This window comes from Kogia breviceps, chromosome 6, assembly GCF_026419965.1.
Source record: "Kogia breviceps isolate mKogBre1 chromosome 6, mKogBre1 haplotype 1, whole genome shotgun sequence".
NCBI lineage: Eukaryota > Metazoa > Chordata > Mammalia > Artiodactyla > Physeteridae > Kogia > Kogia breviceps.
In genome coordinates, this window is record NC_081315.1 from 56,992,349 (window position 1) to 57,014,290 (window position 21,942).

At 36.1% G+C, this 21,942-nt stretch overlaps 1 protein-coding gene across 6 annotated transcripts in view; it reads right to left on the minus strand.

Annotated features, from left to right (window-relative positions):
- The window catches only part of G3BP2 (G3BP stress granule assembly factor 2), a 78,900-nt gene that overhangs the window by 6,727 nt on the left and 50,231 nt on the right, over positions 1 to 21,942 (minus strand). For 3 of the 6 annotated variants that reach the window (XM_059066871.2, XM_059066870.2, XM_059066867.2), the window contains exons 2-8: positions 8,477 to 8,595; positions 7,167 to 7,248; positions 6,248 to 6,421; positions 5,620 to 5,710; positions 4,782 to 4,884; positions 4,087 to 4,267; positions 3,003 to 3,101 (exon numbers count right to left, since the gene is read on the minus strand). In XM_059066871.2, the coding sequence (XP_058922854.1) occupies positions 3,003 to 3,101; positions 4,087 to 4,267; positions 4,782 to 4,884; positions 5,620 to 5,710; positions 6,248 to 6,421; positions 7,167 to 7,248; positions 8,477 to 8,571 (825 nt within the window). In that variant the 5' untranslated portion in view covers positions 8,572 to 8,595. The remainder of the gene's footprint in view (positions 1 to 3,002; positions 3,102 to 4,086; positions 4,268 to 4,781; positions 4,885 to 5,619; positions 5,711 to 6,247; positions 6,422 to 7,166; positions 7,249 to 8,476; positions 8,596 to 21,942) is intronic. The other 3 variants (XM_067035849.1, XM_067035848.1, XM_059066868.2) reach the window with 1 other exon arrangement.

Below are 21,942 nucleotides of genomic sequence, written 5' to 3' on the forward strand. Positions count from 1 at the left end.
ATTATAAATAATTCACCCACTGTAACCAAAAGGTATATTATCTCCTACCCTAGCAGTTTTTAACAGATTTGCCTGTCTGCCCCAATTGTTTTCCTTCCATATAGATTTCCCATTTCCCTCAAAATGAAGTTGCTTTCCATGTTCTAGAATTTTGTTAGTTAAAAAAATTTTTTTAACGTTTAATTTTCCCAGGTTTTTAGTATGTATTTATTCCTACAATGACCATATCTTAATTTATTTCTACACCAGATAAAGAACCAAGCACAGTGCCATTAGACATAGATGTTCAGTAACTACTGGTTCATTTAAAATTAAATTACATTTTTAGTTCTCTAACACAAAACATGTAGGATAATAATGTTCTTCTATGCCTGACCAGGGGACCTAAGTTACAGCCCTGAGACCGCTTCTATCTGTGTTTAGAATTTCAGACTACATAATAATTTGACCGAAAATGTGATGCCTGAAAAAGGTAGTTATTTAGAAATTTCACCTAAGTGGGGCAGGGCCTAAAAGCACAACTTACTTCAGTATGAAAGTAAAACAGAATTAAAGGATATTCTCTAACAAAGTCTGATGAAGCTAGTATGTTTAATTAATAAAAATAGCAAATGTACACCTTTTAATTTAAATGTCTCAAAAACCTCGACTCATTCAAACCAAGAAAAAGAATTCTGGCTGACTGATTCAGATTCTTTTCAAAACAGATTACTGAAAAAAATAACTGCAAGTAAAAAAACAAGAAAGTTCTTCATTATCCTTTAAGAATTTAAAATTTAAAAACACAAATTAAAGTAAGTGCCAACATCTTACAAATAATCCATACATTAATTTAGCAACCTTTTAGATATTAGATGATGCCAATATAGGAAAAATGAGACCAAAAAAAAATTATTAAAATTTCTTTCAGTAACTGATTACTGTATGTCAACTAAGCCACCTGTACACTTACAATTCTTCAGGCTCAATTTCATGAAAACTATTTGCTCCAAGGAGGTAAAATAACTAAGATACCACATACTACTTTAAGGCCTTACAATTAATTCCATGCAATCAAAAAGTGTGCTCACATGACAAATTCCACAAATGAAAATCAAATAGAATAAGAAATAAACATGAAACCATCAAATCAACTCAATAGCAGGCAAAACCACAACTAATATGTATTTCAACCACACATAAGCTACTTAAATGAACTAATTGACTTCCAAGAAATTTACCAAGAAATTAACTTACCTACTTCTAAATTAATGCCTACCAATACCCTGGAATTAGATTTAATTCTTTTATTAATAATCTATGCTAAAAGTGTTAAGGCAATGGATACTACACGAAAGTGACAAAATAAAATTGAAGGGTTTATTAAATCAAGTGGAAAAAATCATGAGTCCATTCTAACATAGCTTAAGGAGATCAGAAAGTTCTTTTAAAGTTTAAATTATAAATGTTTAAAATTTTGTTTTAATAAGGGGGTACGTTGGGAAACACAGTCTCTTACAATTTTTTTAAAAACTTAAAAAAAAATCCCCCCCCACCCCGACAAGAAGTTAGGATCTAATATAATGTAATTTAGACATAGCTTAGACATAGCACTCTTCTTTGATGTAAATAGAGATACATTCCCCTCCAAGGGCTAAAGAAACCTATAGGCTTCCATGAGTGTCCAACTGCATAAATTTGAAGCCCTACTATTTTATTTACATAGCTATCTGACCTTGGGTGAAGTACTCTAGCCCTTAATTTACTTATCTGTAAAAGAGTAATAATAACAGTAACCATACTCACAGGGTGGTTGTGAGGATTAGACAAGAATAAATATTAAGTGCTAGTGCTTTGCACAATGCCTGGTGCCACACTAAAGGTGTAAGAGGTATAAGCTACTCTAGCTTTTAACTAGAAGTGAGTTTAAAATAAACGTAGCCAACTCTGAAATCAAGTAACAATCCAAAGGATTCCTAATGCAAATCTGATAAGAAATGAAGCATTTCAAAAAAAAATCCGTAAGTCACTTATTGAGTCTTCAGATGGGTAGAAAAGCAGTCAATACCTGGCAAATTAATTTTCTTCGTTAAGACAGAATTCTAGTTTGTGATCTGAGGTAATTACTCAATATTTCCTGACTATCTAGCTGAAAAAAAAAAAAGGTATCATGAGGTCATGTATTCTATTACGTAGCTGATTATGCTTACAACACCAGAAAGGCTGTCTAATAATTACTAGCTACTTTTGAAATCTCAAAGTTTTACTGTTTAGAGAATATAAAGAGCTATATAAACACAATTTTATGTGCACTAACCATTCTAAATGTAAATTTTCTAGTGGAATGAAGTTTGATTCAAAATGTAGGGGAAAGTATTGGACACCTTTTAACTGTGCCTATTAAGTTTAGAATTTAGTTAATTCTACACTACACCTAATAAACTTATTAGGTAGTCAGTGTCTTATTTTCAATGTTTTTGAAAGCTCTGAAATGGGTAAGATGACAAACAGACAAAAAGCAGAATACTAGAACGATCAGTTAAGGTGAACACTACAGTCATAAGTTGGTACAGGCTTCAATTAAACGGTATGAACCACTTACAGACTGAAAGCTTAGGCAGTGTATTTTTTAGAGTTTTTTCTATTTTTAAAAAACAATGATTCTTAATAATGCCATACTACTTTGTGCCTTTCCAAATTTCTTCCCTAAAATGTTATTGCTAAATAAAATTCTAAATTTTTAAAAAGGATATTCTTTTGGTTATTTTAAGAAGGCTTTTAAATGACAATATATATTGGTAAAACTAACTTAATCTGTATTTGACACACCCAAACCCCAAATACCACCTATGTAGATGATGAATGGAGATTTGGCAATTTAAAGTGGGTGCACTGACATTTAATACAATTTTTTTGTATATTTAATCCATAATTTCTGATTGACTCATTTTAAAAAGTATAAAAAAGATAAGCAATTGGCAATGTAACAAGGATACAATCCAATGTGTTCACAGATTGGTTACCTGTGAGACTGGTGCTTTAACATGGGGTGGAATTCCAGAGGAAGAAACAGTACCACTAGGAGGCAGGTTTTTACTGGTCACTGAAGCCCAGGAGAAAGCCTGCAGGAAATGCAACAAACCTAGACTACTAATCATGGAAAACCACCAACATTCCTATAGGGAAACTTCCAAATATATATTTTCTTTTCATTTCTAAACTATTGTTCTATATTGGAGGACTTCTAAAAGAAAGGCACACACACACATGCCAGTCTATGTGCCAGCTTTCAAAATCTCATTATGCAAGATTATTTGACTGTTTTGTCTGAACTACTAAATAAATCCACAAGCAAGTTCCTATATGCTCTAAGGAGATGAGCAAGTGGCGAACAAAACCACTAACAACGACACATGCTAGAAAAATAAGAACCTAACAGAACCAATTTCTTTCCTCTTTTGGGGGAAGATAACGTGTTGTGATGGTGTCAAGGGGAGAGGGGAAGGATAGGAAAGAAGAAAGTACTAGCTGGAAAGTTTAACAGACATTCACAAATTGAACAAGGAATCTCCTTCTCTCACTAAGCAAATATACTTTAACCTTCTACTTTACAGAAAGATAAAAGGTGTTTTAGATAGGTTTAAATGATACACTATGGGTGTCACTGTTTCCAAGATAGTTTAATTGGTGTAGTAAGGAAATTGTTCCCATTTAAACCAGAAATAACTTGTATGACTTCTCTTAGCAATAGGCCAACTTGTTTTAAGTTGGGAAATTGCATGACTCCTGTTGCATCCGTGTGTAGAGGACTTAATACAGAATGGAAGAGCAACTTTCAGTTTTAGTACATGGACTAGAAGATACTAAACACTGCACACAGACAAGGATTAATCTTAAATTTTACCCTGAGGGGTGTTTTTTAGGGGGTGAAAATACAATAAAATTTCCTCAGAATTACCAAAAAACCCCCCACAGCTTCTTTCATATACATAAAAACAGCATAGCTTACTATTAAACAATTTAAGTAACAGAACAAAGGTCATGCTTCATTAATGGCACCAAATAAGAAAGTGTGACGCTACAGGTCTAGAGTTCCTCTGCGCTAACCTTTGGTGGCTCCTGTGGCAGAGAAACAGGTTCAGCAGGAGGAGGAGAAGTAGACTTCTCCTCTAACTCTTCCAAGTTCTTCTCCTCCACTTGTGGCTTCTGCTCTTCAGTCTTTGTTTCAGATTCTGGCTCAGGTTCAGGTTCATGAGACGATTCTTCCAATGGCTCCTCTATGCCATTACTACAATAAAATATTTTGTTCACTTTTCAGTATGAGTGAAATGATCAATTCAAATAAAAGAAAATTCAGCATTTCTCTAATTTAATGGGCATAACTAGTAATAAGCTGTTTTGAAGCAAAAGTCCATTAAGAACTAGAGGCAAAGGGAATAATAATACTCTCAAGCAGCATTTCTTTAACCTAATTTAAAAACTGGATTACTAAAAATGTTTACTTTAATAGTAACTATAAACAAACCGCATATTCAAAAAATAAAATGCTTACTCTGTGTTGTCCCAAACACAATGCATTATCATCAAATGATCAGTTTTGGGCGAAACCAAGTTCAATTTTTGAATTAAATAAAACAATGCTTTCCATATAGAATTTACTTTGCATATACACAGTAAATTCTCAAATGCTAGTTTCACAGCTTTGGCAAAATTTACTTTCAACAATAATTCTCGGAACAAAAACCAGCTTGCAACTACATTATAGTTTAGACCAAATTTGGCTTTGCAGACACTATTCTTACGTCACAGGGTGAGCTTCATAGTAACCACTGTTAGCATTTTCTTGCACAGGTTCTGGAGATGGTTGCCTTTCTTCTTGTTCCTCTTCTACTTCATCTTCTGATTCTGAAAATACATAACATACCACATCTCGTTTTAAGAGGCTTTAATACACAATTTGATATACATATTTTTAATGTTTAAAGAAGTCATATGATATTTCTTACAAAAGCACTTAATTGCAATATTCCTTGTTCTCAAACTGAAGAGCAAGCAAGACGAATTTTGGAATTTACTCTATTTTTTAAAAAGTTCTATTAGTAACAGGGAAGGGTAGGAAAAAATGCTATTAAAGTCATAACTCAGTTTCCTTTGTCACATCGATTCAATGGAGGAATAATGGTAAAGAAAAGGAAACAAGCTGATGTATACCAACGGAAGATCAATTAAATAATTATGGTATAGTAAAAAAAAAAAAAAAAAAAAAAAAAACAACAACACAACCAGCCAACAAAGATATATTAAGTGAAAAAAAAGCAAGCATTGAGCCAGTGTACTTCCACTTTTATAAAAGTACTGGTCAGTACAGAATACAACAAAATACAACAAAATTCTATAATAGGCACCAAACTCTTGGTTATCTATAGAGGATGAGATTGAGGGAAATTTTTTCACTTCCTATGTATGATTTTTATATAATTTCATATAATGAACTATTTCTTTCATAACAACAAGAACAAAAAGAAGAAAAGAGAGTTTGACTCAGTTACAACAGAGGCAAATTTCTTTAGTTTCACACTTTCCATGTCCTTAAAGAGTACCGATACTGACAAAACCCTTGTATCTTCAAAGTAACCTCACCTTCATCAAGTTCTGGTTCTGAATCACCAAATACTTCATCTTCATAACGAAACATATCATTGTGAACATAAAACTTATTTGGAACAGATCCCTATAGGAAAACAACATCCAAATATTCCATAAATACCCATAAATGTGGTTATTACATAAAAAGAACAAATAAACACAATTTCTATTTTAATAATACAGAAATGATACAGACTGAAGATAATTTTCCAAAGTTGAACATGCTATGATGTTAATATAAAGTAAATTACAGAAGATCACTCAAGGAATACTGAAACTCAAGAAATGGCTACTCAATATAAAAGAACCAGGACCAATTAATGAACAGAATTTTTCCATTTTGTTTAACATGTAACCTATTAAATAACAACATACTTTTAATATTATTTCTATAATCTTAATCATCTATTTACACATTAGTATCAGGATCTCATTTTTACTTCTGAATGGTCAAAGCACACACACAAAGCTCAAATAAATTAATCAACAGGTCCAATACAGATTTCTCAAAAATAGCTACATGCATACCTATACCTGTAAGAAGAAACTCTGGCCACTTCAAGCAACTAGTAACAGTAAAATGAAATCACATAAGTGAAAATTAATTGAAATGAAAACTTACTTCAGGAGCCAGAACAAAGGTTTGCATAAACTTCCTCTCTGGCTGTCCACTATTAGACAGCAAACCCATGACCTGGACCACTACTCCATCACTCAAGGTTGCATGAGCATCCACATGACGAATTTTAGTATGACATTCGCTGAAGTTCAGAGATAATACTTTGTGGTGTATATCCTTTATTAGGAGAAGAAGGTGGGGTGGAAATACAAACTCATGATACTGCATTACCTATTCAATACTACAGACTTTGATTTCCTAGCAACTCTAGAATATTAACTGCCTCATTTGAATCCACTCCACCATGCTATGCATTACTGACAGACTGATGTTCCTAGAACCACTAGTTTCAACATGTCACCTCTGTATACAAGAAATCACAATGGCTGCCTCATATTATAGGCTTTGTGCAGCTTTCTCCCACTGTTCCGTATTATTAGTCATTCACTCCTTGACCTCGTACCTAACTTTACTGCTTGTCTGCTGATGCCATTTCTCCTACTTTCAATTTCCGCGTTTGGTAAGGCCAAATCCTATCATTCAGAGTCTACTGGAAGTCCCACATCCTCTACAAAGTCATAAGGAGTACATACTCCTATGCACTCCTGTAATGTAAGGTTTAGCCCACATTTCTATAAATGTTATACACTGTCTCAACTATTTCATGTATAAAATACACCAAGGATATTAAAATGTTCCATTTTCTCTTTTGTATCCATGCCAGTGTAATACCCGTGCTTCATACAAAATTGATGTTTGTTAAGAACTCAAAGCACGTTCGATGATTACTGTAACATAATTTTAGTATAGCTGATTACATTCAAGAAGAAATCCATGGGCACAAGAAGCTATTTTCCAAATCTCTATCTTACCTCAAAAAAAACCTAGAGTAATCTAAAATGCATATGAAATTGATACTTACATTTTGGCCATAAACTGCCTCCTGGGGCTTTCCACTAGCATCTACTCCACCATGAACATAAGAAGAATTCCTGCCATAAAACCTGTAAAACCAATGATAATGACTGACATTCAGTTGTGAAGAGAAGTGTAAGAGGCAGTAGAGTTCTGGTGTCAAACAGACCTAGTTTCCAGGTCTGGCTCTGTCACTCATTAGCTATGTAATCTTGAGACTTACACTCCTCAAAGTTCAGTTTCCTTGGTTATAAAACAGAACAAGAGGGGCTTCCCTGGTGGCGCAGTGGTTGAGAATCCGCCTGCCGATGCAGGGGACACGGGTTCATGCCCCGGTCCGGGAAGATCCCACATGCCATGGAGCGGCTGGGCCCGTGAGCCATGGCCACTGAGCCTGCGCATCCGGAGCCTGTGCTCCGCAACGGGAGAGGCCACAGCAGTGAGAGTCCCACGTACTGGGGGAAAAAAAAAAAAAAAAAGGAAAAAACAATGGAGGGGCATAATGCAAAGTAACACTTTAGAATGCCCAGCATGATTATAAAGAGAACCTATAGATAAAAGAGTAAGTCCTTTTAACAGTCTTTCCCACATGAAGTGACAATGGTATATTTATCCTTAACTCACTTGGCTAGTGTGTTCTACAACAAATGCTTGCAGAGCTTAATGCTTACAAAGGTCTCACTTATCTTCCACCTGTTAAAATAAACCAGGTAGAACAAAAATTATAAATACTACTCATAATATAAACCAATTTTATTTCAATCTCTGGGAAAAAAGAACCTTACAGATGTCCAACTCTTGCCAAAATAGTAAACAAGGCTACTGTTGCTGTTTTACCAAGGAATACTATCTTGTGGATCAATCAGAAGGAATTTTCACAAGTATGATCACTTAACTGATTCATTTCCTAACATTGCTACAGACAACTCAAAATAAAAAAACCAAAAAAAACACAAAAAACAAACAGAAGCCTGTGATTTCAATAAAGACTAGAACCCATTAGTTGGTCAAGTCTCTGGTTTTTATAAATAAATGAAATATAAAATACCAAGAGTATGTAATTGTGTATATGTGTGTGATGTGTACAGATGTGAATGTGTTATATAATGGGATATAATGTGAGGTGTTTTTCTTACTGTAGATTTGAGTCAAAAAAACTTGAAAAAGACTGGTTTTAAGCCATCAGACTGTTAAAATACTGGGCGTGCTTTGCAAAGGTACTGTCAGGACATAAAACAGGAAAGACAAAATTTATATATAGTCATATTCAAGAAAACAAAACCAAATAAAAATATCAAATATGCAATTAAAATTTACCTGTGTAAATATTCTGGAGCTTTATTCAGCAAAGTATAATATTGCCTCACAAACTCCCGCCCTACAAGCAGCGGACTGGGCTTCTCCATAACCATTTCTTTGCTGCACAATGTCAAATGCTAAGGGAGCAAACATAAGAATAATAACTATTAAAAGTCATCTTTGTTAAATTCCATGAGGTAAATCTTCTCAGCCATTCAAATGAAAGTAAAGAAAATATCATTTATTAAAAAATAACTACAACAGCAAAATAATAAATTCCAAACAACTACTGATAGTCTCCAACATCTGCCATCTCCCCTTTGTCTCTATTTCTTGATCTCCCTATCCTTCAATACAGGGGAAAGTAGCATAGTTCTCTTTCTAATTCCCAAGAGTCCAGCGCTGTCTCAGACTAGAGGCACCATAATAAAGTCTTCCCACTCATAGTATCTTTTTCCTTTGGGGACCATTATCTCCTACATTCTTGGATTCCAACAGTTTATTTTTGAAAACTAGGCAGAGGGCACAAATCAGGACTCAGTGATTACATTTATCATAGACAGTACTGATTTTTGTCTTCTTTGTACTCTCTCCTTCTAGGGATTAATTTCACTGTTTTCAAAATGATAATGATTATGATTAAAAATCAGCAATAACCTCAACACTCAGATAATGGTTTTTTACATTTGGTGTATGTCTTTCCAACCTTTCTTGCTATTAATTACCTAACCACATGCCAGGCACTGTTTACGGTAAATGAGATAACCTAGTGAACAAGACTCTAGCCCTCAGGAGTATATAGTCTGTCATGGAATACAGACAAGCAAACAGGGAACAAAATAGGTTCAGTGCTATGATAAAATATCTCTAAGCCCAAAATCTCAAAGATAAGGTCAAGGAAAGCAAGTACAAAATAAAAATAGAAACACAACCTTTCATCATTTAAAGTAAATGATTTATATGTTTATAGCCCTTCAAATAGTAAAAATTATAACATTAGAAATTGGAGAAAGGGGAAGAGAAAAAAAATTTTGAATATTACCTGTTTAAATACATATATATATACACTATATAAATGTGTATCTACTGGGTAAATCAGTTTAAATTCCTGTTAACAAATAAATTTCAACGTAGGTTTCCTTTTCTTTTTCTTTTTGGCCGCATCACGTGGCTTGCAGGATCTTGGTTCCCTGACCAGAGATCGAACCCACACCCTAGGCACTGAAAGCGCGGAGTCCTAACCACTGGACCACCAGGAAATTCCCTCAAAGTAGGTTTCCTTTAAGCAAAAAATTTCACAAAGATAGCCCACCATAATCATTACAATTGTGATGCTGTTTTTAATAAAAATCAGATACCAGCCATAATGGAGCCTACAGATAAAACTACAATGCTAGTGACTCCCAACTCAACTTTTACATAATGCTCTATCAGGTTCCCCGTTTCTCCTTTTTCAACTGTCTTGCAACTCTCATTCGATATTAAAAAAAAAATGTGTTTACATTTTTATATAACTCCTAACTCCTTTCAAAAATAATTAACTGCTTCCAGTGGTAGGGTCTGGGGAAGGCACACTGGCAAGAAGCCCTTGAAGCAGCCCAAGAAGCAGGCCAAGGAGATGGAAGAGGACGGTAAGGCTTTCAAGCAGTAACAAAAAAAGGAGCAGAAGATGCTGGAGCTAAAAGTGAAGGCCGTGGGGAAGGGTCCCGGGCCACAGGCGGAATTAGGAACTCTGGCAAAAACTAAGCTGCTTTTTATGCCTCAGATGATGGTGACCCTTACTTCCATTGCTGCTTAAACACCTGAATTCTCTTCCATAACATCTGTTGCCACCACTAGCTAGAACGAAGGGTTGTCTTGGAGCCTGTGGCACATTTTTTTTCTTGAATGTTCATACAGTGGCTCATCTCTTCAGTTCATCCTTAGCCACGAGGTCAAAGTAAACCCATCCCAGAATCCTGCCAGTCTGCTCTTCAACCTTTGTTCTACCTTGAATTCTGTACCACCTACAATCAAACCAACTCATTAAAAAAAAAAAAAAGTTAATCCACAAAGTAGAATCAGATACTGTCATTGCAGGTGCCATTAGTTTCCCCCAAACCGAAAAACCTCCAATAAGGATGAACAAATTCTAATGCATAAAAGGACTCTCAGGACTTCCTTGGTGGCACAGAGTTTAAGAATCTGCCTGCCAATGCAGTGGACACCGGTTAAAGCCCTGGTCCGGGAAGATCCCACATGTCGTGGAGCAACTAATTCCGTGCGCCACAACTACTGAGCCTGCGCTCTAGAGCCCATGAGGGGCAACTACTGAAGCCCACGTGCCTAGAGCCCGTGCTCCACAACAAGAGAAGCCACTGACAAGTCCACATGCCACAACTAGAGAAAGCCTGTGCGCAGCAATGAAGACCCAACGCAGCCAAAAATAAATAAATTATTAAAAAACAAAAAGAACTCTCATTTGCTACATTTAAAGTAATGAAGCAGGGGACTTCCCTGGTGGGACAGCGGTTAAGAATCCACCTGCCAATGAAGGGGACACAGGTTCCAGCCCTGGCCCTGGAAGATCCCACATGGCCCAGAGCAACTAAGCCTGTGTGCTACAACTACTGAGCCTGCACTCTAGAGCCCATGAGCTGCAACTCCTGAGCCTGTGTGCCGCAACTACTGAAGCCCGCACACTTAAGAGCCTGTGCTCTGCAACAGAAGCCACCGCAATGAGAAGTCCATGCACCGCAACGAAGAGTAGTCCCCGATCGCTACAACTAGAGAAAGCCTGCCCACGCACAGCAATGAAGACCCAACACAGCCAAAAATAAATAAATTTATAAATAAATTAAATTTTTTAAAAAATTAAAATTAATCAATGAAGCAAAGAAACAGTATTTTTATTTTGAATGATGGGGAAGGTTGAAGAACAGTAGACTCACCTAGTAAAATTTTATAAAATAACAAAAATGTGGAAATTTTACACATTTAAATACTGTAACAACTGATTTAAGCTGTGGGAAGATACTAACTTACCCTCTGAATAAAATAATTATGTACAAAATAATTTTTGTTCAAATGGTTAATGACAAAAATACTATTAGGGATTGTTTCTAGGTTTGGGGATTCTTGTGTTTACTTCTTTTTGTGCCCAATTCCCAAATTTTCTACAATGAGACTGTCATTTACCCCAATTTCCTATCACATTTATAAAGTACATATTCACCTACCATTTTTGTCACCTACGTATAACCAAAGTGAAAAAAAAAAAGGTATCAATTACACATATCAATGTCAGAGAAAGGTCAAAATACACTAGAATTACTGTAACAAAGTTCGGGAGAGGTTTCACATTGCCCACTACCTATACAGTCACTAAAGTTGATGGCCATAAGGCCATGATATCAATTTAGATCAGAGAGACAGGCAAAGGAGATAGGCAGTGGAGGTAACTTTTACTTGATTACTCAATAAATTATTATTTATTCAAAAAAGGTTAACTTGAAAAGTGAACTTCAAATGGTGAACAAGATAAGGCAGTGCTAATCTAGTAAAAGCTTAAACAAATAGCTATACATAAGAGGCTATGCAGAGTACACTTTTTTTAAGTTACGGGAGGCTCCCACAGGGAATGATAAAATGAAATGAAGATGAGGATGGTGTTTCAGTTAACTGCACTAACTTAAATGTAACTTACAGATCAGTTACTTGTTTAACTGATTTAGTGACTCAATTTAGAGGGCTAAAATATAATTGATTGATGGAAGTCAACTCCATTAAACAGAAAGTAAAAGTACAGAAGGGGAAAAAGCAACTTCACTGACTTACCTACTTTTAACAACAGGTTAATTTATGTATTCTACAGAAACAACTGCCATCTTCCAGTTTTCTCCCCTGGACTAGGGACATTTATGTACAGCAAAGAACTCAAGTCACAGGTAAGCAATTTCTGGGACTTGGGTACTTCTATATATATATGTGTGTGTGTGTGTATATATATATACATACACAGATATATAAATACACACGCACACACCTCTGAACATGAAAGGAACACACACCTCTGAACATGAAAGTAAGAAGTTTTAACTATCTAAGGCCATGAAAAAGTCATGACCTTTTTGGATCTTATTTCTTTTTTTTTTTTTTTTTTCTTTTTGCGGTATGCGGGCCTCTCACTGCTGTGGCCTCTCCCGTCGCGGAGCACAGGCTCCGGACGCGCAGGCCTAGCGGCCATGGCTCACGGGCTTAGTTGCTCCGCGGCATGTGGGATCTTCCCGGACCAGGGCACGAACCCGTGACCCCTGCATCGGCAGGCGGATTCTCAACCACTGCGCCACCAGGGAAGCCCAGGATCTTATTTCTTAATTCACAAATTGAGAAGCGATCTCTGGTCAAGTCTACAAGACTATACAGTTCAACAAAGATAGCCAAGATTTAAGGACACTTATGTACAAAAAGAATCTTCAGAGACTATTGGCCTCTAGCACCTTCAAAGATAAGAGCAATTATCATTTAACATGTTTTTACAGAAAGTGAAATTCCACGTATTAAGCCCTGCTTCCCCACAAAACACTTGAATATGTGGAGACTGCTGTCAAACTGGGATGTACAATGTACTCTTCCTGTCAGTTAAAAGCAATATCAATTCTATTTATTCATTGAGATACCAACATGATTATATCTGACTTTCCTTACTATTTACAGAGCTTCAACTACTTCAGAGGTCATTCATTCACTAACTCTGCCCGTAATTCCTGTGTATCTTAATCAACATCCTTTTATTCCTCTCTTTTAAAAAATAAATTTATTTATTTATTTATTTATGGCTGTGTTGGGTCTTTGTTGCTGTGCACGGGCTTTCTCTAGTTGCGGTGAGCAGGCTTCTCATTGTGGTGGCTTCTCTTCATGCGGAGCACAGGATTCAGTAGTTGTAGCACGTGGGCTCAGTAGTTGTGGCTTGTGGGCTCTAGAGCTCAGGCTCAGCAGTTGTGGGCGCACGCGCTTAGTTGCTCCGTGGCATGTGGGATCTTCCTGGGCCAGGGCCCGAACCCGTGTCCCCTGCACTGGCAGGCGGATTCTTAACCACTGTGTCACCAGGGAAGCCCCTCATTCCTGTCTCTTAAAATGTTTTCTCCTCTCCATTTGCCTAGACTAATTTCTGAAGCATATCTACTACTCCAGCTCTCATGGGAAACTGCTCTATTATCAACTGTCACCATCTTTTCTGAACCTCTTTATGTCCATTGAGAGGCGAATGGAGGAGAGGAAGAAACTAACACTATAAACACAAATCCAAGATAAGCAAAGAAAGTCACAGTGTGCTTCATATCCTACAACATGCTCAAATTTCCTCAATTTCAAGATATCCTTTAAAAAAGTTATCACCCTCTTTCTCTTCTTTCCTTGACCAAAGCTTCAGCTTTTAGGTAAACATTTAGGGTTTTTGTTTGTTCTTTAATTAAAAATCACTAATATAATGGGGCTCCCCCCAAAACAAACAATCTCAGGCTACATGAATATGGATGTAATGTCTAAAATGGACTGACAGTTCTGTTCTAATATGCATAAATTAAATACTGGTTGAACAGTGAATGGAAATTACAGGAAGGTAGATTTAGCTTCAATATAATGCAAGAATAACCAGAACAGAGCTACTTCAAGAATAGCCATTGAAGGTATTTATTCCAGAGATTAAACAATTTAGCAGAAACGTAGTAAAATAATACATCCAACAAATGCATTCATTTGGGCCCAGCTAAAATACTGTTCTCCTGAAAATCTTTCCCAGTTTCTGAATAGAATACAATTGTCTTTCCCCTGAATTCTCAAAGTACTTTGGCCCTTTATCATGGCACTTTATTAATCATATTCTGCGGACTTCCCTGGTGGAGCAGTGGTTAAGAATCTGCCTGCCAATGCAGGGAATATGGGTTTGATCCCTGGGCCGGGAAGATCATACATGCCGCAGAGTAAATAAGCCCATGCGCTGCAGCAACTACTGAGCCCGCCTGCCTGGAGCCCATGCTCCGCAACAAGATGCCCACGCACTGCAACAAAGGCCCAGTGCAGCCAAAAATTAAAATTTAAAAAAAAAATCATATTCTGACCTAAATTACTAACTGTGCATCTTAGTCTTCCCCTTCTCTACTCCCCTCTCAAATATTATAATCTAAGTTCTCCCTTAAATGTAATTCTCTGAAAATTTACAATTCCCAAAAATCCAACAACCTCAGTCTTCTACCTGTCTACACTATCACTGTTGCTCACCTCCTCCTGTTTCTAGAGTTCTACCATGAGGCAACTTTCCTTCTCATCAAAATGCAGAAGTTCTCAAGGTTTGTCTTCTAATGTGGCAATTTCAGATTGTCAAATGGCTTCAGCTCTCAGATACACCTAAATTTATATGTAGTCTCTGCCATGAACTCAAATTTGACATTTTTAACCCCTTGCTGAATACCCACATATGAACTCATAGGTAACCCAATATATGCACCCTCCCCTATAGAGAGAAAGCAGTTTCCTTATTTTTGTTAATGGTGCCACCATCTTGTTTGAAAGCTCAGTCCTAAGTGACTTTCCCTCTTTAAGCTTCAAACTGCAAAATCTAGACAACTGGAACATTTCTTGGCATTTGTCCCATCCTGTCTGTTCCCACTGAATTCAGATCCTTTCAGTTCTTCCTCAAAAGTCTTCCAAACTTCTGTATCATGTGTAGCATACACTGTATACAGTAAAATCCAAACACCTGCATTCAGTTTTAAGTATAAGGCCTTCCATTGAAATCCAGTCTGAGACATACAAGGCCCTAACCAACATTTCAAATTTATCTTCCATTACACTTCTCACTCTCTAAACAAATTCTATGCTCTAAGAATATTATACCACTTACCATCATTACTCTAGGCCATTGTCTTACTTCATTCAACACAGGCTGGGTAAATAGGTGGGACAACACAAATTCATTCAAGATTTACTGAATACCTACTATATATATGCCAGATTCTATTCATGGAAAAACAAAGGTGAACATGTCAGACTTGATCTGCCGCTTGGGAGATAGAATTCCTAAACACAATTATCTAATATGATAAATGCTACAGCCCTACCACAAAGAATGTACCACCTGTATTGGAACAGGAGTAGAAATCTGACATGTACAAAATGAGGAAGTGAGTATTTCAAGCCAGAGCTAAAAGAGAAAAGAGTTTTTAGGAGATGACTGTCTCCTCAAAACCACAAAATGCTTCTTCATGCACTTTTCAAAAACCTACTAAAGATCCTATCCCAACCTTACCTGGCTTTCTTAGCTAGGTCCCTCAGGCAGGATCAATTATTTCTTCTCTCAGTACTACATATATCTTCTTTGGCTCTTTTTATTAACATATTTAGTCCTAGTAATTAATATGTGTGCCTGTCCACAGGCACACCCCTCTCCTATTTGGAAGACTCCTTTAACTTAATGCTGAGCATAAGCCTAGCAGTGTTATGCTTCCAGGAGATGCTCAAGAGATAATCTTTGCAGCATCTACCATTACTTTGTACATAAAAGGATTAAAAAAAATTTGTTGAACAAATCTGTGATACTAAAGACCTCTTAAGGGAAGTCCCTGGTGATCCAGTGATTAGGACTCTGCACTTCCACTGCAGGGGGCATGGGTTCGATCCCTGGTTGGGAAACTAAGATCCAGCATTTCATGTGGTGGGACCATTAAAAAAAGACCTCTTAAGTAGCCTACCAAAATACAAAGGTATTTCAACAGTTAATGAATAAAGCTCCTACAAAAGATGTAATGTACAACATGATAAAATATAATTAACACTGCTGTATGTTATATATGTAAAGTTGTTAAGAAAGTAAATCCAAAGAGTTCTCATCACAAAAATTTTTCTATTTCTTTAATTTTGTATCTATCTGAGAGGATGGTGTTCAAAACTTATTGCGATAATCATTTCACGATGTATGTCAAATCATCATGCTGTACACAAACTTATATAGTGCTATGTCAATTTTATCTCAATAAAACTGAAAGGGAAAAAAAGCTCATATGGGGGAATGCTAATGAATAAACAATTAAATCATTAATCGTGTAATTCCAAAATATTTTTAAAGTCAGTCTTCTACACTCTAGTTCTTATTTATATGTAAGTGTATATACATGTACACAGTCATTTAAGTGAACACATACTACTGCAATATGAAGTTAAGAGTTTTGAGATTAACTAAAGGTCCAAACAAAACAAGTAATGTGGGGCTTCCCTGGTGGCGCAGTGGTTGAGAGCCCGCCTGCCGATGCAGGGGACACGGGTTCGTGCCCCGGTCCGGGAAGATCCCATGTGCCGCGGAGCGGCTGGGCCCGTGAGCCATGGCCGCTGAGCCTGCGTGTCTGGAGCCTGTGCTTCGCAATGGGAGAGGCCACAACAGTGAGAGGCCCGCATATCACAAAAAAAAAAAAAAAAAAAAACAAGTAATGCAGCTTTAGCACAAGTAATTCTAAGAACTTTTAGAGATAAATCTAAAAAATTTAGCATTACAGTAGAGCCACACAATACAGTCAATTTATTTTCAAAGGTACCAAAGTAATTCTCTTTTCAACAAAATGATTTTGGAACAACTTGATGTCTACATGTTAAAACAAAAGGAAGTTTGACTCATACTTTGTACCATATACAAAAATTACCCCGAAATGGACCATGGACCCACATGTAAAACCTAACTCTAGGCTTCTAGGAAAAAGGACAGGAAAAAAACCTTAACCTTAGGTTAAGTAAATATTTTAGATAAGACACAAAAAGAAAAAATTTTTAAAAACTGACAAATTGGGCTTTTATCAAATGTAAAACGTCTGCTCAAAGTCATCAAGAAAATAGCAAGCTACAGTATGAAAGAAAGTATTTGTAGAATACATATCCAATAAAGGATTTATTCCCAGAAGACAGGCGTCTCCTAACTTAATAAGAAATCCAGATTTAAAGATCTGAATATTCAGTCCACATCAAGATATACAGATGGCAAATAAACATGAAAAGATGCTCAACGTCAATAATCATTCAAAATTACAAATTAAAACCATGATGACACACCACTAAATACCTTTAATGGCTAACATTAAAATCTAAAAATACTAAGTGCTTGCAAGGATGGGAAAAGTTGGCAGGAACCAAAAAATAGTATAGTCACTTTGGAAAACAGTATGTCAGTTTCTCATAAAATTAAACATACATGTATATTACCCATCAATCCCACTCCTTTATCTAAAAGAAATGAAGTATATGTCCACACAGAGACCTGTATGTTGTTTGCAGCAGCTTTATTAATAAACACTCAAAACCTGGAAACAACAAAATGACCATTAGCCAAGTGAATGAACAAACTGTGGTAAATCCAAATAATCAAATACTTGGCAATAAAAAGAACCTGATATATGCAACAGCATGAATGAGTTTCCAAAATATTACCTAAAGATAAAGTTAATGCTGTATGATTCTACTGATGTCAGTCTACAAAAATGAAAACTCTAGGGCTAAATCAGATCAGGGGCTAGAGACAGAAGGGAAGGAAATATATCTTGATTGCAGTGGTGGTTTCATGACTGTGTATGTGTATCCAAAATCATACAACTGAACACATGAAAAGACCAGTTTTTACTGATCGTAACTTATTCCTCAATTTAAAATATTTAGCAATACAATTATGCTTTATATTAATCATTTCACAAACATTTATGGAGAATCTACCACATACCAAGCACTTATTTGTAAGGTACCCTGAAATTGACAATATTCAACAGTTCAAAAAACACAGTTTATTCAGTCTTTCATCTATTATATTAACAAAAATGAAAATGACTGATAATATCCAGGACTGTTAAAGGGGTGGGGGAAAGAGGCTCTTTCAAATACAGTGTTGGTGGAAATATAGTTACAACCTTTTGGAGATGTAATTTTGCAGTTTTAATCAAATTAATTTAAAATGAACACATATAACCAGTAATCCCACTTCTTAGACATGTTACAAAGAAATATGTGCACAATTGCACAAAGTTATAAAAATAGACAAAAAGTATTCTCCACAAATCCCATCTTTGGAAAAAAGGCATGATACAAAAAGAAATATACAAGATAATATGTGTTGTGGGTCTACGGGAAAAAAAAAAACTACATACCAATTCACACCACCACTGGTAAACTATTTACTATACTGTCTGAATACTACAAAGACTATATATGTATTTTGTAATTTTAAAAAACACTTTAAAATTTTCATTTACTTTCTGATAACCATCTAACAGATACATGTTATTAGTTAGAAAAAATGGCTCTAGAATAAAGGTCAAAAGTGTGAAAATTCATTTAGCACTACAAGCAAAGCAAAAAAGTAATCTGACATTATGCCTACAACATTAGTGACAATTTATGGTTAAAGTCTGAGTGTGCTTAAATACTACCAACTAATTGAAGATAAAATTGAGGAGGTGGAGATGGGAGGAACAGTGATAAAGATACCATGCTGGAATTTAAAATCAGCAGCTACACAGAGAAACAAAAACTTACTGCCTAGATCCTACGGTGCACTCTCGAATTTTGTTGTTTCCAAGAGGTAATTTAAAAAAACATTTGATATGCTTACCTGATATAGTACTATTTTTTTCTGATAACCTAATATTAAATTAATGGTCTTAAAAACAAAAAAGTAACGGTCTTACAAACAAAAATACAATACAATGAACCTCAACTGTGAAACATCAGTTCATATGCAATCATTAAAATATTGTCAGACTATAAAACCATAGAAAAAAAAGCAGTATAAAATTTGCAACTAAGATATGATTTCAATAATATGAAGGCAATGTATGCACTTGAACAAGAAAATGAAATTAATTCCTTAGATCTACTACTGCAAAATAATTATCAGAGCAGATTACAATACAAAAAAGGTTATCCAAGTGAAGTAATTTTGTATTCCATTAATTCTTTTTAATCTTAGGAATCTCTGAAATGGCACCTCTATTCTATATTAAGTAATAAAATAGCTATATCTACATAGGATCATAAACTCTAGTTATACTAAACTGTTAACCCTAAACACCTGGCTGCAACCACCACCACTATATATAAGCATCAAAACGCACAATCAAAAATTCACTCTTCAAGAAGCCTGGAATGTTCTGACCAACATCTATAACGAGTGATGAGAACTGCAGTACCTTTGGCTCAAGCAGCTGGGGGGGAGGTGGGTAGGATTTCACTTATTGCAAATTACTTACATGAAATTTCATGTCAATTTGGTGGCTATTTTAATAACTGGGAAAAAAACGTGCAAAATGAAAACTGCTGAGAAGTTGAGACACCATGTTGTCTTAAAAAAAAAAAATCAAGAAACCAAAAGAAAATGACATTTTGAAAAACAGAAAAAAACTGTACAAAAAATTTTTCAGTACTGTACGGTTAGATGTAGTACTTTATCTTGCTTTCTATAAAAAGAGTAAGATCCTAGTAACAGGATGCAGCTCTCTTACCAGAAACTATGTTACCAAAGGCTATGTCTATGCTAGGACAACTTGTCTCTACTATTGGATACTTACCCCTTTCTCTCTAGAGCCCCTCACTCATGGCTGGTTTCACACTAGTCAGGCCCAGGCCCATTCTGACTGAACCATGGACTGTAAGATCCATTTTTGACAGCTAACCTCATATTAAAACTGAAACCTTTGGAAATTCCAGATGGTCTTTGTTTAAAATGACTTTACCAATCAAAAGAGCACTGCAGGGCTTCCCTGGTGGCACAGTGGTTAAGAATCCACCTACTGGGACTTCCCCGGTGGTCCAGTGGTTAAGACTCTGCCTTCCAATGCAGGAGGCGTGGGTTAAATCCCTGGTTGGGGAACTAAGATCCCACATGCCATGGGGTGCAGCCAAAAACAAAAACAAACAAACAAAAAAGAATCCGCCTGCCAATGCAGGGGACACGGGTTCGAGCCCTGGTCTGGGAAGATCCCACATGCCACGGAGCAACTGAACAACTAAGTCCGTGCACCTAGAGCCCGTGCTCTGCAGCAAGAGAAGCCACCGCAAGGAGAAGCCGCGCACCACAACGAAGAGTAGCCCCCGCTCACCACAACTAGAGAAAGCCCGCGTGCAGCAACGAAGACCCAATGCAGCCAAAAATAAATAAATTAATTTTTTTAAAAAGAGCAATGCATATCTATCTAGAACAGCAACCTTCAATTTGTTGTGGCACACCACAGAATGAAAGCATCACAAACAAGATCTAAGCACCAGTCACAGAATTAAAAGGTAGCTGTGGATTAAGCTTTTTCTCTCCTCAGGCCCCAAAGGTAAGGAGGCAAGTTTTGAAGTTCAGAAGCTATTAAAAGTGATCAAGCATTAAAGAAATGGAAATGCCGCTCCACGAAAATTAAAGCGTGTATTTATATTATGCTTTAAGGTTTAACAAGTAACTAAACATTCCTTTACCTCCTTGAAATAGATAGGATATTAGCTTCATTTACAGAAAAGGAAACCATGATGTTTTGAGAGCCTAAGGAAACGAGTTCAAGGTCCCTCAGTTATAGTGAGAGAGAGGATTTGAAATCAGGTCTCCTCCCTTTAGTGATATTTTCATTACACCTGCTTAAGAACCACCGCTTATGAAGAACCATCAAGGATGCAAGAATATAAAAAAATTTAAAGTCTAACTATTAGCTTATTTGATACTGAAGGGAGGAGCCAAAATGCAGAAAACAGTAACATAACAGGAAATCCAACAGTCATCCTAGCATACTACAATAGTGTATCAACATAGGGTAAAATATCTAGAAATTAAGTTAAAAATAAGCTGAGAAACAGCAGTCAAGAAACTGATTCTATTGTTTCTGAAGCCAGTCCAGAGTTCTGGGAGATAGAACTTGTTTGTTCTGTCAGCCCTTAAATGTTTCCCAGTGGAGAGTTAAGTTTGTCAATTAAATTCTACTGAATTTAAATTCAAAAACCACCTAATTTGTAACTATCAAAACCAGCCTTGAAGTCATTCCTCACCTCCATACGCACTCAGTATAAAATACGTGGGAAAAAGTCTTATTTAAAACAACCTAGAAAATCCTGATAACAGGCAAACAGCAATAATTCTTCAGGACAAGGAAACTGTTAACCTAAAGACACTATTGGTATTCATAGATTTTCAGTAACTGATACGGAGATTTTCATTTTTGATCTCATAAATGAAATATGGATAATATATCCTACTACCAAGAGTGCCAATCCTATTCAAACTCAAGAGCTGTGTGCTAACAACTCAACTGCTCACCTGCTAACTAAACACTCACTCAATACAACTATCAAATTATTAAAGACTTATTTTCTTCTCCTTCCATTTTTGATCCCCATCCACCCCACAAGCATTCTGGTTCTTTCCACTTGCTACTTGTTCATCACTGACAAACATGTCAACCTCTGAATATTCAGCAACCTGAACCATAACAGCTCTTAAATAGTAA